At 40.9% G+C, this 14,311-nt stretch overlaps 2 protein-coding genes across 2 annotated transcripts in view; one reads left to right on the plus strand and one right to left on the minus strand.

The window, feature by feature from the left end:
• Positions 1 to 206: 206 nt before the first annotated feature.
• Zip102B (Zinc/iron regulated transporter-related protein 102B) lies at positions 207 to 1,972 on the minus strand. The gene is made up of 5 exons (XM_066737178.1): positions 1,560 to 1,972; positions 1,357 to 1,498; positions 1,051 to 1,277; positions 729 to 863; positions 207 to 650 (listed from the first exon to the last, which is right to left on the minus strand). The coding sequence occupies exons 1-5, from the start codon at positions 1,653 to 1,655 to the stop codon at positions 402 to 404; spliced, it is 849 nt and encodes a 282-aa protein (XP_066593275.1). The 5' UTR covers positions 1,656 to 1,972; the 3' UTR covers positions 207 to 401.
• Positions 1,973 to 2,376: 404 nt separating this feature from the next.
• LOC136779520 (uncharacterized) overlaps positions 2,377 to 14,311 on the plus strand; it is a 30,964-nt gene continuing 19,029 nt past the window's right edge. The window contains exons 1-2 of the mRNA XM_066737142.1: positions 2,377 to 2,668; positions 3,956 to 4,119. Coding sequence (XP_066593239.1) covers positions 4,079 to 4,119 — 41 coding nt within the window. The 5' untranslated portion in view covers positions 2,377 to 2,668; positions 3,956 to 4,078. The remainder of the gene's footprint in view (positions 2,669 to 3,955; positions 4,120 to 14,311) is intronic.

The following is a 14,311-nucleotide window of genomic DNA, read 5'->3' on the forward strand; positions in this document are numbered from 1 at the left end:
GCTTGCTAACATCAAAAAATCTCCATCTCCCTTCCTACCTCTATAAATAATAAATTATCCGCAGTAGAGAAAAATTTTCTCAAAGTCTCCAAACTTTGAACTTATGGCGGCCGTAAAACTTTTCTTTATATATGATTTTTTTCCTTTCGTGCACTCTAGTTATTAATACATGGCAGTATGGGATTTCTAATGAAATGTAAAATGTGTTCTCTAAAACTTTAAATCCGTTTAATTGATATATCATTTATTACAAAATGTAATAACGTAGATTTGCACGATCCAGTGTAACAATAACTAGGAATGATAAGGATACGACGATTCCTCGTTATCGATAATCAGTCCTTGTCTCTCCTGCGCCGTCCGTACCGAGAATTCCTCGCGTTAACGTCAGTTTTACAGCGTCAATGGTGGTGATGGTGATTCGTCGTTAATAGAGCTGGCAAAAACGAACCTACGACGAGCGCCACGATTTCCTTAAATTTTAGGCCAGACGTTACCGCGCCGTTCTCCGTTGTTGGCAAGTGAGAATAATTTCCTCTGGTCATTAGTTCAGGCAACACGTGAACGGTTGCTACATAGAGAAATGTCCCTGCACTAAACAGCATTGCAAGACCAGTTGCGTTAACGTTGCTTAATGTTTCCTTCCCCTCCTAAAAAAAATACATTAATTTGTAAATTCGTTCTGATATGGACACACAACCGAGAGTATTCCAGTCAGTTATTCTTACCTTGCCAATACCAAAATATGTGAGTACAGCGAGACAGGGCGCCGCCAGCGAAAAAACTAATAAATGTTTTCCTATCCTCTTGCGGTCAACTCCCTCGTGAAGCAAGAATGAAACGAGTCCGAATGCTGCTGGTGCCTATAATACCATTTATTGGCAACTTCTTTTCCGACGTTTCCATTTAAATATCTACCGATATAGGTGGGGAGGGGCTTTATGTTTTTTCAACATTCTATACTAATACTCCATTTGCTACTTTATCCTGTTTTTAGGCGCTCAATTTCTTTACAGATTTCTTGCAGATACTAATGAAAAATTGTCATACCTTATGTAACATTATTGCTAAAAATACAATCATCTCTACATCTGCCTGCGATGTGGATGCTGCAGCACCTAAAGCTACTCCATCGACGGCAGCATGAACTACAAGACCTAGTGTAGCTGTTACGCTTTTCTCTTTTCCTCCGTGCCTTCTGGCTGAACATTGGTCGATCAATAACATGAACACAAAGCCCAAAACTAATGTAACACCTATCAAAGTGTGTACGTCTCCTAGAAAATTTGCTGTTGTTAGCGATATTTCAAAAATTTATAGAGAACCAATTTGCCAAACCTTTCTACACTTTACTACCTTGTACTCCACGTTGATTTTGTTCGGTAGTCGTGGTGGCTTCTACGTTGAATATAGCTCTTATACCCTCTGGAATAATTACAGCTAATGCTGTACCGACAAGAAGACCAGCCCCGAGAACGGACACCAACTGTAGTTTATCCTAGGAAAACATCCTTTTATTCTTACAGTCATAACAGTTATATACGTTTGTCTATATTTACCTCTGATAAATTAATTATTAGGGGTAGAGAGCCAGCCAAATACGAGCTAAGTAGCATAACAAAGGAGAGCAACCAGAGAAAAGAACTCTCCTCCATGGTGGAAGTTAGATATTAGACTTTATTGCACAGATTGTTGTTTAAACTTGTGACAGATGGCATGTCAACGTGGGAAAGTGTAGGAAAATGAAATGCAGAGATTGTTATTATAACTGACAAGCTCACGCTACCGCATATTGGTTAACCTGCCTCGCACACTTCATTCATCCACGTAGGCAAATTACAAAGCCGAATTTCACATTCTGTCCTTGTCAGCACGGTTGAATGATCAAACCTGATTAAACTGGATGGAATGGAGTCTTTCCGTGATAATGCCAAACGTTCTTAATATTGGCGGCACACCGATACTACAAAGACACACAGACATCGGTATATGTATAACTATACGCCTCAGTCACACACACATTTCTAATATTTAGCGGTTGAACTGAAAGTTTCTTAAATTAAGCTTGTAAGCCAATGATTTTGTTCAGATACAACTTTCTAAACGCTGATTGGACGTCAGCCTTAGCGTTGACCAATGAAAAAAATGCACCTCACTACTGCAAGTTGATATAAAAACTCTATAGTTACGTATCCAATCAAAAGCAATGTTAAAACTATAGTGTTTTGACGTCATTTCCGAAGTCGAATACTTTCGCTTATTTCATTGGTTGATCACAAATGCCGCTCAGGCCAATCAGCGTCGGGCACAGTCTGCTCTTTTCCCTTCAATTTTGGCGCGCTTCCGCCTTCATTCATCGTCCCTTCCACTCGTCCAGTGGTGGTCGCTGGCTGCAGTAAAGTGAACAAGTGAAAATTTGAAATTGTGTATTTATGAGTAATAAGTCTAGTCTGCCTAGTATCCATTTTCTAATTAAGAAACGCGTAACAAATAAATATAGTTTTCGCGTTTGTGTGAACTGAATTATCCGATTATCCCCTTGGGTAAGGGTGAGAGAGCCGTTGGAACGACCGACGCCACCATTCACTGACGGTGTTCGAAGAAGGTACACGCCACCAGCTATATTTCCAACGTATGATAAGTAGAAAACTTATTCACACATAACGCCGTAGGTAACAACGATTGCTATTTTTAGTAGTTTATCAAGTTCGAGGTAGATAACGCTGTATAGTGTGGTTTTTGTAGTTTCTAAAAGGCGAAGCACACTCATTCCAACTATTTCGAAGTAGTAAAGGTACCGCGCCATTAATGGCGTCTCTGCCAACACAAGAAAACCGTTATCTCTCGGGGGATGCCATCCATTAATAACGTTGTCTGCATCTACTTTTTCAAACAATTTCACTAATTAAACGAATGCAAACTTTATTCAGGCCTTTTTAAAGCATATTAGATTAAAATTTTCATCTTAAAAATTCCATCTAATAATATGAATGAGAAAGTGGTAATTGTTCAAAATAAAAATGTAAGTAAAAAATTGTGCCAGGCCTTTAGATGTTGATAAAAGTTATACAATGAAATATAGATACGAATTATATGCTACAACTTTACACATGATAATTCTTTCAGCCTATATTTACAAAGAAAAAAAAAATATATATATATATATATATATATATAAATTTAAGAGTAAAGACCGTCTGCAAGATATAAACGGAGAAAAATGATTTCAAGTTTGATACAATCAGCATCTGGTCGATTAAATATCCATTACCTTTGGAAAATATTGACGATTAAGCTTGCAGTAAATTTAATGTCTCCTTGATATTCCAATTATAGTCAATAGCTCTCTGCTTTTCTGTAATTTTCTTTTTATTATCAAGTAAAGTCTCTAAAACGATTCGCGTATACATAAGTGGCTAAAACGTGCATCGGTGAGACCCTCTTGTCATAAAACTCTTTAATAAAAAGCCCTCTTTCCCAATATTACACGTCCACCTGATCGAGGGTTGGTCTTGTGGTGGGGGGTAGTAGGGGCCGGTGAAGCACACTGAAACACTGTACGCATAAACTTTTGCGGGATTGAATTTTCCCCGCCCGGGGTTTCCACTCGTACGATCAAAGCATTGCATAATACGAGCATGCCTCCTCGTAAAGTACACAAGTATCCGATATTCTTTTTACCTTCTCTCCGCGTTCTCCTCGAAGAAAAGAATACTGCACCATTCAGACATTGTGATTCACGCGAGCTCTGACATATCACTAACATTAAATTTCCCATTCATTATAGATCCCATGTTCCTTACTTTCTTTTCGACGATGCTTAATTTACCTAAAAGTAAACAAATGTATTTCGACTGATTTTCTTTACCGCTTCCTTAAAGTATTATATAGCTAGTATTATTATCTATAAATCAGTATCATACTTGAGTATTAAGAATTGTATTTTTTTTTTTAGGAATTTTGCAAGATGCAGCGTGGTTTCCATAGAAGGATTAATGCTGAAGATGTTGAAGGGGCGTAGAAGGGGTTGAAGGAGAGTTGAAGAAGCTGTAGAAATTGAAAGCTGTAGAAGGAGTTGATGAAAGCTGTTGAAGCTGTTGGCAGTCGGTGTAAAATAACGTATGTACACTTTTATATCATGTGCATGATCTTGTTTACTATTGTCGTTAAATAAATTGAAAAGATTGATGTAAATATATGAAATTGTGCATGCAAGCAAGCAAGTGGGAGCGCTTTTATATATTTTTTTTGTTTTTTCTTTTACGACATATGGGAGTCGTGCGCTCTACTTTACGTTTGCGTCATACACGATCCTCGAGCACGTTTACGAGCGCGTTGCTATCGGGGAAGTCAATTCCCTAGAAGAGAAAAAAAACGAAAACACAAACTTGGCTCTATATTCCGTCTTCTCGCGTCTCTTTTGAGTTTTTACTTTGTTTCTTTTCTAATATCGCTTTCTATGGAATAACACCTGAGCCGTTTATCGCGAAAGTATGATAAATAAACTCATCCACTTGACTCCTTTTAAAGCGCATACCACTTGCTTGCTACTGCTAGTACATCAATAACTTACGAATTAAAGAGAAAAAGAATACTCCCAACCAAATACATTGCATTCGTATATAATAATTTGGAAGCTGAAAGATGGGAAGGGTTTATAAAAAAACCATTTGCTTGCTGGTATAACTCAATACAACTTACCAATTAAATAGAATAATAATTTAATTAAAGAAAATTCCCAAATCAAATACATTGCACATCGCCGTATATAACAATTTAGAAGCTGATAGATGGGAAGATTATATAAAATACCATTTGCCTGCTGGTATATCAATAATCCGTGAATTAAACAGAATAATAATAACTCTAAAAAATTCCCATACTAAATATATATACTATATATATATATATACGTGTAATAATTTAGCAGCCGAGAAACGAGAAGATTATATAAATTATGATAAAACTTACAGGTAAGTGGAATAGAAATGATAAAAGCACATATAATGTAGGATATAATGAATGGAGAGCGAGTCGTAAATTAGCAGAGACTGTTTAAAGAGCAGTTTAGCACGTGGGGTCTTCGAAAATTGGACGATCAGTTTTCGAGGGGTTTCTTTCGAATTTGCAAGTCGATTACGCTAGACAGAAATGGTGTATCCATGGATGGAGCTGGAAGGATGTTTGCTTCACTCACCTCGTTTTGTTAATTCGCTAACGAGCTTGCCCAAAGGGTGAGGAGGTAAGATGGGATGGGAGGGGGGAGGGGTGGGGCGAGGTGGGGTAAGGGTGTGAGTTCACCGAGGCGCGATTACAAGTTTAAAGTAGCGTTTGGAGGCCCGGCGAGCTCGACTCCTCGTAAAATTATCCGTAATAAAATCGTGATTTACGCCAGTCGTTCCTGGAAAGTCGGGCCAGCTTCAAACAGCCTGGCGAAACGCGTGCGACGACCGTTGACGACGGCGCCAGCCATCATGACCTTTTGCCTGATTATGCGATTTTCGCGAAACACCGGAGAACGAGAAGCACACACACCTTAACCTTTTATACACCGCCGCAACTTGTTTTTCTTCGTTAACCGTGCGATCGACAAAAAACTCGCCCTGCAAACATCAGCTTTAACGACCTATATTATTCCAAACCCTTGTGTGTATGCGCACTCTGTTGTTCTCTTTTTTTTCTCTCTTTCTTTCTTTCTTTCTTTCTTCTTTTTGCCCCTTCTTATTTCAATATAACACTGCACAATTTTGCACGCTTCGTGGAATGATCTATTGGTGCACTTATTTTTGAGTATAGAATTTGGAAGAGTCTGTGTATATCAGTGGCTTTTTAATGTTTGGACTGCGCAGGTCTGGTGTATGTTGGGGCATGTAAAGTATCATGGCATTTTGGTATAATGTTAATATTGTATATGTTTACTAATATCCATATTTATGAAATTCTATTTTTAATAGACAATTATCGCCCGTGTTTGAGATGGTTTAAATTCACTCGAAGGACGCTACCAATTCCATCGAAGGTTTCACTCTTTAAAGGATTTTCTTCCGGGTGAGTCAAGAATTATATTTACACCGTTAATTAGAATATTTATCTAATTTCCTAGAATATCATTCATCCACAAAGATGAGTCCTAAATCAACTTTATTCCTAGAAAAATAATTTTCATAAATTTTAATACGTGATGATTTTTTTATGACTTACTGTATATTATCTTTTCTTGCAGGAACATGCCTGAAATCTACGGCACATCATCCACGGGACATTTGCAAAGAAATATGAATTTTATCAATGAAGAATACGTGTGAAAAACAATAGTATAATAAATTCGATTCTTTTATACACATTTCTTTCAATTTATATTTATAGTTATTCTTACACATGGTTGTAGATTGATTGTACGAATATTTCTGCCAAAGTAGTTTTTTTCACGATGATTTAGATGAGATGACAACGTCACACCTCGACGTCGCGCTTGAATGCACGCGACACACGAATTTTCAAGAAGATATCACATATACAGTGTAAAATGTTTTAATAGCTGTAAAACTTGTTGATAACACACTCGAGTGTCTCGAAGGACGTTTCTCCCCGAATGAAATGATCGTATAGCAGGGCTTTAAGCATAAGTTCTGGATTATCTAGTCCTGGTATGTTAATTCCACGCGAAGAAACAACTTCCTGTCGATGATGAACGATCAGCCCCTGATGATTTTCTGCTCCTGCCGAGTTCCTCTTAAGGATTTCAAGATTCTACAACGAGATTCCCAAGGCTATCTATCGCCATTTGGCCAAGGGATACAGGATATGCTATTAATCCTCTCCGGACCTATTAAGGATAACTGCTCTATTTCGTTGGAATCAATTAATTTCTTCATAGTTAACTATATATGTTAATAATAACTGTACAAGAGTTACATAACAGATAATTTGACATGAAATTACGAGAGTATGGTTTAAATAGAAAAATCTCTACTAATAATTAAGTTGCGTCGTCTCTCGTTGTATTAGAATTAAGATTGTTAAATCGTAACTATATATAGTGCACGTCCTTGCAAGGTGTTTATCGAGTAGTGGGGCTCATCAAAAATTCAGGGAATATTTTTGTTCCGTAATTTAAAAGCTAATGATACGCTTATGTCCATAGCAAGTGGTAATTTTCCGGTGATCGTTCATTTTCCCGTTGGATAGGTATATCGATGATTTATACGGTTAATTGTAGTATTAATCATTTATTGGGGGAAAAAGTAGGGTCCACTTGCGAAACCGAATTCTTCTAACCCAACGATCGATTCCGTGGCTCGATATCGCGTGTAATTTTGACTTTCTCGTAGATTATGGTTATTATCTAGTATAGGAATTAGCCTCGGTTTATGGCTTAAATTCGAAATCTTTGCCTACACAGTTTGTACCATTCTTTGAAAACTATTTATTCATTTGCTGGATCGCGTATTATTAAGGGGATATTCTCGCTGCAGCGATTCGTGGAAAGTTTTTCGACGATTAATTGATTCGAGCTGCGCGCGCCTTGTTGAAAATAAAATAGAAATATAATGGTTGAAAAAATGGAGCTGTTAGAAGGAGCTATAAGAGAGAGAGAGAGAGAGAGAGAGAGAATCAGTTGAAACCGGTATAGCAACAAAGTATATGTATAACCATACACACATATATATGTATACTATAAAATAAGAATCTTGATTTCTTGATTCTTGTCTGGTGGTGAGAGGCTGACAGGAGGCCAGCATGGCAGCAGCACACCAGCCACTTGGGCCAATATTCTCGCGCGGGAATCGAATTTCTTTCCAAGAATTGGTCCGCGACTCGCTTTTACCATGCCGACTATAATAAAATCACGTTTGCTCCGCTAATATACTATATATCTATATATATAATTCTTTGTTCTCTCGATAATAAACTTTTTCCTCTATTTCTGTAATTCAATCTTGTTCAACTTTTAACAAGAACAATAATTATCCTCGTGTAACTATATAATTAAAATTAATCCCTTCACAACAAATATCGTTGGCTCGCGGTACACAGTAATTTCCAACGATCGCTGGAAAATTCTATCGTATGAAATTTTCTTTAAAGACACGATCGCGAGTTTTGATCAACCAATTGATCCGTGATTAATTTTTGCCACGCCAATAACAATAAAATCACGTTATCTCCATCAATCTTTCTTCACTCGCTAATAAACGTCATTTCTATAATTCAATCCCGTTGAAGCCTTAGAAAAAGAAAAAGAAAAAGAAAAAAAAAAAACAATAATCATCTTCGCAAAAATCAATGAAAATAAATCTCCGCAAATATCGTCGACGATAGCGCAGAGATTCGCGATAAAAAATAATTGGCGCACAAGGATCGCTGGAAAAAATTCTCCATCGCGTTGGATGTTCGTTTAGCGCGGCGGATTTTAATTGAGGCGTCGCGGGGAGCGCGAGAGTAGGATTTTTTGAGGGTTCCGTGTCGTCGTGTGTACCGGGAGCCAATCGGACGGTGGCGTTTAGAGATTTTGCGGGCGTGTTTTCTCGCTAGAGCGCGAGGCTCGTCGGAGAGGAGAGAGCGACATTCCTCGAGACCGCAAGAATGTCGGTCAGTGTGCGAGAGGAGATCCCGGGCGGCGCGAACCGCTGGTGGTCTCGCGCACGCACAGTCAGCCGAGCCAACGACACTCGCACAACCCCGCGCTGCACGCACACCGACTCGCCTTTCTCGGCAAAACTCTCAAACTCCATTTCGTCCTTTTACTCTTCCTGCGGTCTCGTAAATTCACCGTGAGATCCCGGGATAAATCCATCCTGCTCGCGGATTAAACAACATGATTCACTGCCTCTCTTACGCGAGCTCGAAAAACCTTTCTTCCCGCGGAAACCAAGTAACAATTATCGCTTTCTTCCCGCTAACGATCCTCCAGCCGCTTTTTTTTTTTTTTTTTTTTTCAATATAACTTTTGGATATTGTGCAGTTTCTAATGTGTATGGCTTCTTAAATAATCTTTCATACGCGCGAATTCTGATTATACAGGAATTGACAGAGAGCTGTTATTATAGGCTTTTGGTGATCAATTATTTTCGAGTGTTCACATTGTTCCAATGGTTTCACTTTGTCGCGCGGAAACAATAAAGTTACGATATTGATATCTCTGAGCAATGGCCTCGATCTCGAAGCTCGTTTCTTTTTCACCGTGAAAACTCAAAGGAACTGAGTACATACTGCAGCTTTTAAAACCATTTTTGACATATATCCGAATCTGATTAGGAATCGATAGCTGTTATCGACCTCTGCCAATAAGTTATCTTCGAATGTTCCCACGCTGCAGCGGCTTCACTTTGTTGTCGACGCCCGAAATTATGCTAATTTAATTTATGCCGCGATGCGTACGCGCCAGTTCCTTGGCATTTGCGTAAATTCTCCTTCCTTTCTCCTCTCCGATGTAGAAGAGAGAGAGAGAGAGAGAGAGAGAGAGAGAGAAGGACATAGCCCGAAGGCTTCCTCGGTCCAGCGAAGATTTGAAATGTCGGATTAATTAAACGTTTCGCGGATCGAATTCACAGATCAAGAATGCCAAGAAAAATACGTACCTCGGATTATCGCCCTTTCAGCACACAAAGTCGCGTCGCCTGAGAGGCCTTCTTCTTGGAACGGTCTCGTTGGACGTTGGAACCATCTCGCTGATAATTATATACCGTAACCGCGTACACATACATATATATATAAAGCATAGAAAATAAATTTCACGTGGTAAATTTGACGAGGATCCGATCTTTCCTTCCTGTGTGTATCTTCGGGGATAAGGAGCGACCTTGAGAAAAGTCGTTTATTCTATATATAGCACAACATAGTTATAGGAAGGGTGATGGAGGTACGCGTGGTTGTCGGAGGCGCGACCGCGAGGCTCCTTAAAGCGGATGTATAGGATTAAGATAATAGTCTGTGGCGGGGGTAGGGGAGGGGGGGGGGGGGGGGGCGCGCGCAAAGTTGCTCCAAGGAAGAAGGAAGTAGTGTAAGGAGAAAGGTGTGGGAGCGGGGAGATTCTTCAAGGATCGGGCGAAAGTAAGAAAAGGACGAGGGGAAAAAGGATAAGGAACGGTAAAGGCAAAAACGAGCGATATGATGTGGGTCAAAGTCTTCGGGAGTGGGTCGCCGCCTGCTATTCCTTCCTACCCTCCTCCTCCTCCTCCTCCTCCTCCTTTTGCTTCCTTACTCGCAAGAGTCCTCGACCTCCTCCTCCTTCCATCATCAGGGACCTCTCTCGATCGCCTCCCATGCAACCACGGATGCACAAAGCGATCGCTGCAAAACCTCCAAACGCACACATTTTCAACAATTTCCTTTCTTCGCAAATTTTCTCTTCGACCTTGAACATTCCAACGAGGTATTTTGGTAAGCTATAGCTTCGTCGTAGCTGTAAAGGATTTATTTCTCACAGAATTTTAACCATTGTTTTTTTTCGCATTTCTGCCAAATAATTCAGTGTTCGTTTGTCTTTTTTCAATTTCGGTAGCGCAGATAGAGGTTTTGTCGTGGGAATCGTTCGGGAGACTGTAGAGCGTTCCGTAGCGTGGGTAGGAAATGAAATCTCGTAGCTTCGTGACAGATTCATTACGGGCTGATATCGTGTGGGGTGGAAGAGGTGGGTGGTGGGAGGATGAAAGCGAAAGGAGGGTGCTTTTGGGCAATGACCGATGGTCCGTGGGGTAGGTTCTCCACTCTTGTTCATTTTTCTTCCTCGCACCTTCTACTCCATTCTCTCTCTCTCTTTAATTTAACATAAATTCCACGTTACCACACACGGATGATTCAAATTTTATCAAAACCAGTAAAATTAATCTTGCAATTCTTATCGGCTCGGTATTTAATCCAGTTAATCGTTAATCGCGTTACAAGCTTAAAACGTATCATATGTATAGTCACAGATGCTGATTACCGATACTCGAGCTCTGCAGCAGGGTTGCTCGAATAATTTCATCGGAGAGAAAATTTCACTTTTCAGCCCTATCTGCCGGAGCTATAAATTAATACTAATCTACGTAGTTTCGTTTCGCGTCCCGGACTCTACGGATTTATAGGGATTCAAGATACTTTGTTTTACCGCGTTATCAGTTATCATTCTCGCTTCTCGACCCTACAAATCCCAAGTTTCGTTTCTGATTTGGTATTTTCGGTGCTTTTATCCACCACACTGATCTATATTCTTTTCATCGATAAATTGGTCATTTTTTCAGATAATTTTCCACGTCTCGTTTGCTCTTCAGCATCCAATTTCTCGCAGCGTCTCCCCTACAAATCCCAAGTTTCGTTCCTGATTTGGTTTATTTAGGGTAATTTATCCCCCTACACACTAGTGTACATTCTTTTAATCGATAGACTAGCACAATTTTGAAAGATAATTTTGCACGTGTCTCGTTTACTCCTCGGCATCCCATAAATTCCTTCGATTCAAAGTTAGTTCGGCGGGGGCAACAAGAGCGTGTCGACATTTACAAGGCAATAGCACTTCCAGCAGTTAGTAAACAGGGTTTACAGGCACGGACCAGCCACCAGAAGCCACTTGTAGACACTTGTGTGTACGTCTTATTTCGCTAGTAGCAGTTTCGTGCTGGTGAATCTATATACCAACCCAAGTAGATCGTGGTAACATTACAACTACATGGTTAGATTTCACGCGAATATTCAATCGATTTTATTCAAAGAAATCTTCGCAATTTCCACACATACACACACACACACACACGTTTCTTCAAGGTTGCTTCTATATAAATTTGTAAATATAAATATACGAGAGCTTACAGGTCGATAAACATACGAAAGGGTATGTTCCCATCCTCTGTCCACACCCTTCCAGTGTTTTCCACGAGCTACGAAAAGCACGAATAATCTCGGCACTATACATATATATATATATATATATATATATATATACTAAATTAAGAATGATAAAAAACAAAAACAAATTCTTTTACTCCTTTAAGCAGCACCGTTGGAACATTTCGTTTCGAGAGTTTTTGAAGAATGAACAATTTAGCGATGGAATTTTAAGAGCAAAAGATTGAGCACCTCTGTACAGGGGTAGTTTCTTATTCCTCCTTAATACAAAAATATCACAAATTACAATCGAACCTTGTTTCTTGGATTTGAGAATTACGAAAACAAACCAAGAATACGTAACTTAGATTTGCGTTGAGTACCCCTGTGAAGAGGTACATAATAGACAAGTGTCCAAGTCCAGTTCAACCGTTGGACTTTCAAGAACCAAGCATAATTCCCCTCTTTCACCCCCCACCTTAAAAAAATTGTCCACAAAATCACCAAAGAATAAAAACACTGCTGAAAAAAAAAAACATAAATTTCCCAGATATATTGCTAAGAGGAAAAAAAAGAAAAGAAATCCCATACAAAACAATAAACACCCTTCTCGAAATTCCACCCTCGTACACGTGTACCATTGTAAAGCTCGACATTGAATCTCGTTGGACATTACAGGTACCTCGGACCGGATGCGGGTGTATACGCGTGCAATGGTTGTAAGATTTATCTCGTGGAAGAATAAAGGGGTTAAGGTTAGTCTGCTGGTTGAGCACCCCTGCAGGTTGTCTAATGTAAGAGTCTCGGTGTGAGAGGAGGAGGAGGAGGAGGGGGAGGAGGGGTTGGCAGCGAACGTGCGTAGCCGAGGGGCAGCTCTCGAGAGCCGGACCCTCCTCCGGGGCTCAGTGCCGAGCCTATCTCACTCGGCCCTGGCCCGAACCACCACCTCGGTACGTAGGACGCGCGAGCGGGGGGTGCCGGCGCGCAGTGCTCGTGTCGGGGGGCGCCGAGGGGCTCGCGGGGACTTGCGACGCCGAGACGAAGAAGGCGGCGGCGGCGGCGGCGGCAGAGGCAGAGGCAGAGGCAGCCTAGATCAATACTCGCATCTCCACCGGCTGGACCAGGCCGGACATCGCGCGCTCCGAAGCTGCTCACCTTCTAGCCGATAACCAACCCCTCGCACCAAACTCACCCCCTCACCCCATTTCATCCCCAACCCCATTCTCCACGACCCCAGCCTCTCTCCGTACTGCGCTCTCCTCGGCAACCCCCGGCGATTTGCATGCAAAGCTCCCTTGGTCCTCCCCCACCACCACCCCCTTTTGCTTACCAAGACTTCCCGACTCCCTCCCTCCTCTCTCTCTCTCTCTCTCTCTCTCTCTCTCTCTCTCTCTCGACCCTCTCCACTCTTCCGACAATCTCCAAATTTTAGTCTTTGCGCAACTGCTTTGGTTTTTTTAACATTGCGCCTTCTTGCGGAGAAATTTTGTATACATTCTTCGGGATCGTCTTCAGGGTTGTTTTTCGAGTTTCTATATTTACGCCGTTTAAGGAGGGTAAAAGGGCGAGATTGATACCGAGGCGTAGGTTTTCCAGCAAAATTTATCGCGCTTCCGTTTCCGATGTGTGAGAAGAGGGGGTGGGGGGGGGGGGGGGTTCTGATCGTTGGAGGTGTGATTTATATGGTTTCTCGGTATTGTTTCCCGTGGTGGATGATGCGGGAGGCTCGCGCAGGGGTTATTTATTTTTTAATTAAAATAAAAGCTGTGCTCGCGCAAAAATGCTCTTGATTTATTTTCAAGGGTGCATTTTGCGTGGCTACAGTTTTTCCTCGAAATGCGAGCCGCGAGCTTCGCGCCGGTCGGATTTTCCCGCGAAAGAAAATAAAGCGGTGCGCGGACTCTTTGACACTTTTCTTCTTTAATTTTCCCTCCTCTTTTCCCAACGGTTAATATTTATTTATTACCTCGCCCCCCCCCCCCCCCCCCGTTTAACGTTCAAAATTCGTGTTTTAATTATGCTTGATCTTACCGTAACGATGATCTACGAAGAATTAGCAGCTAAGTGGATTTTGTTCCTTGGCTAAATTGCGCATTTAACAGCGCACGGGTATGCTGCAAAGTTCACCTATATGTCGATAACCTTTCAGCCCCCTTCGCCCTCCACCCCCTCCCCACACTCTCCCCCACCCCTTGTCGGACTAACCTCCCGGCAATTTGCATCAAAAGCTTCGTGGCCAGCTTTCTACCTAGAAGATTCGAAATTGGCTTCGAACGTGAATCTCAAATTCTCTTACTCCTTTCCCCCCCCCCCCCCCCCCTATCTCTCCCTCACTCCCTTTAACCACGTTTATTAAATTTATTTACATTTCCTGCAAATTCACCATTCCCTCTGTGAAGTAAAAAACACATTTTTTAAGACTATCATTTTACAGTAAGATTAATACTCCAATCGACTCGAACCAAGCTACAAAATTTGACACAAATATATATAATTGTATATTCTG

This window comes from Prorops nasuta, unplaced genomic scaffold, assembly GCF_024137725.1.
Source record: "Prorops nasuta isolate Cenicafe-Biocafe unplaced genomic scaffold, Cenicafe_Pnas_1.2 PNAS00017, whole genome shotgun sequence".
NCBI lineage: Eukaryota > Metazoa > Arthropoda > Insecta > Hymenoptera > Bethylidae > Prorops > Prorops nasuta.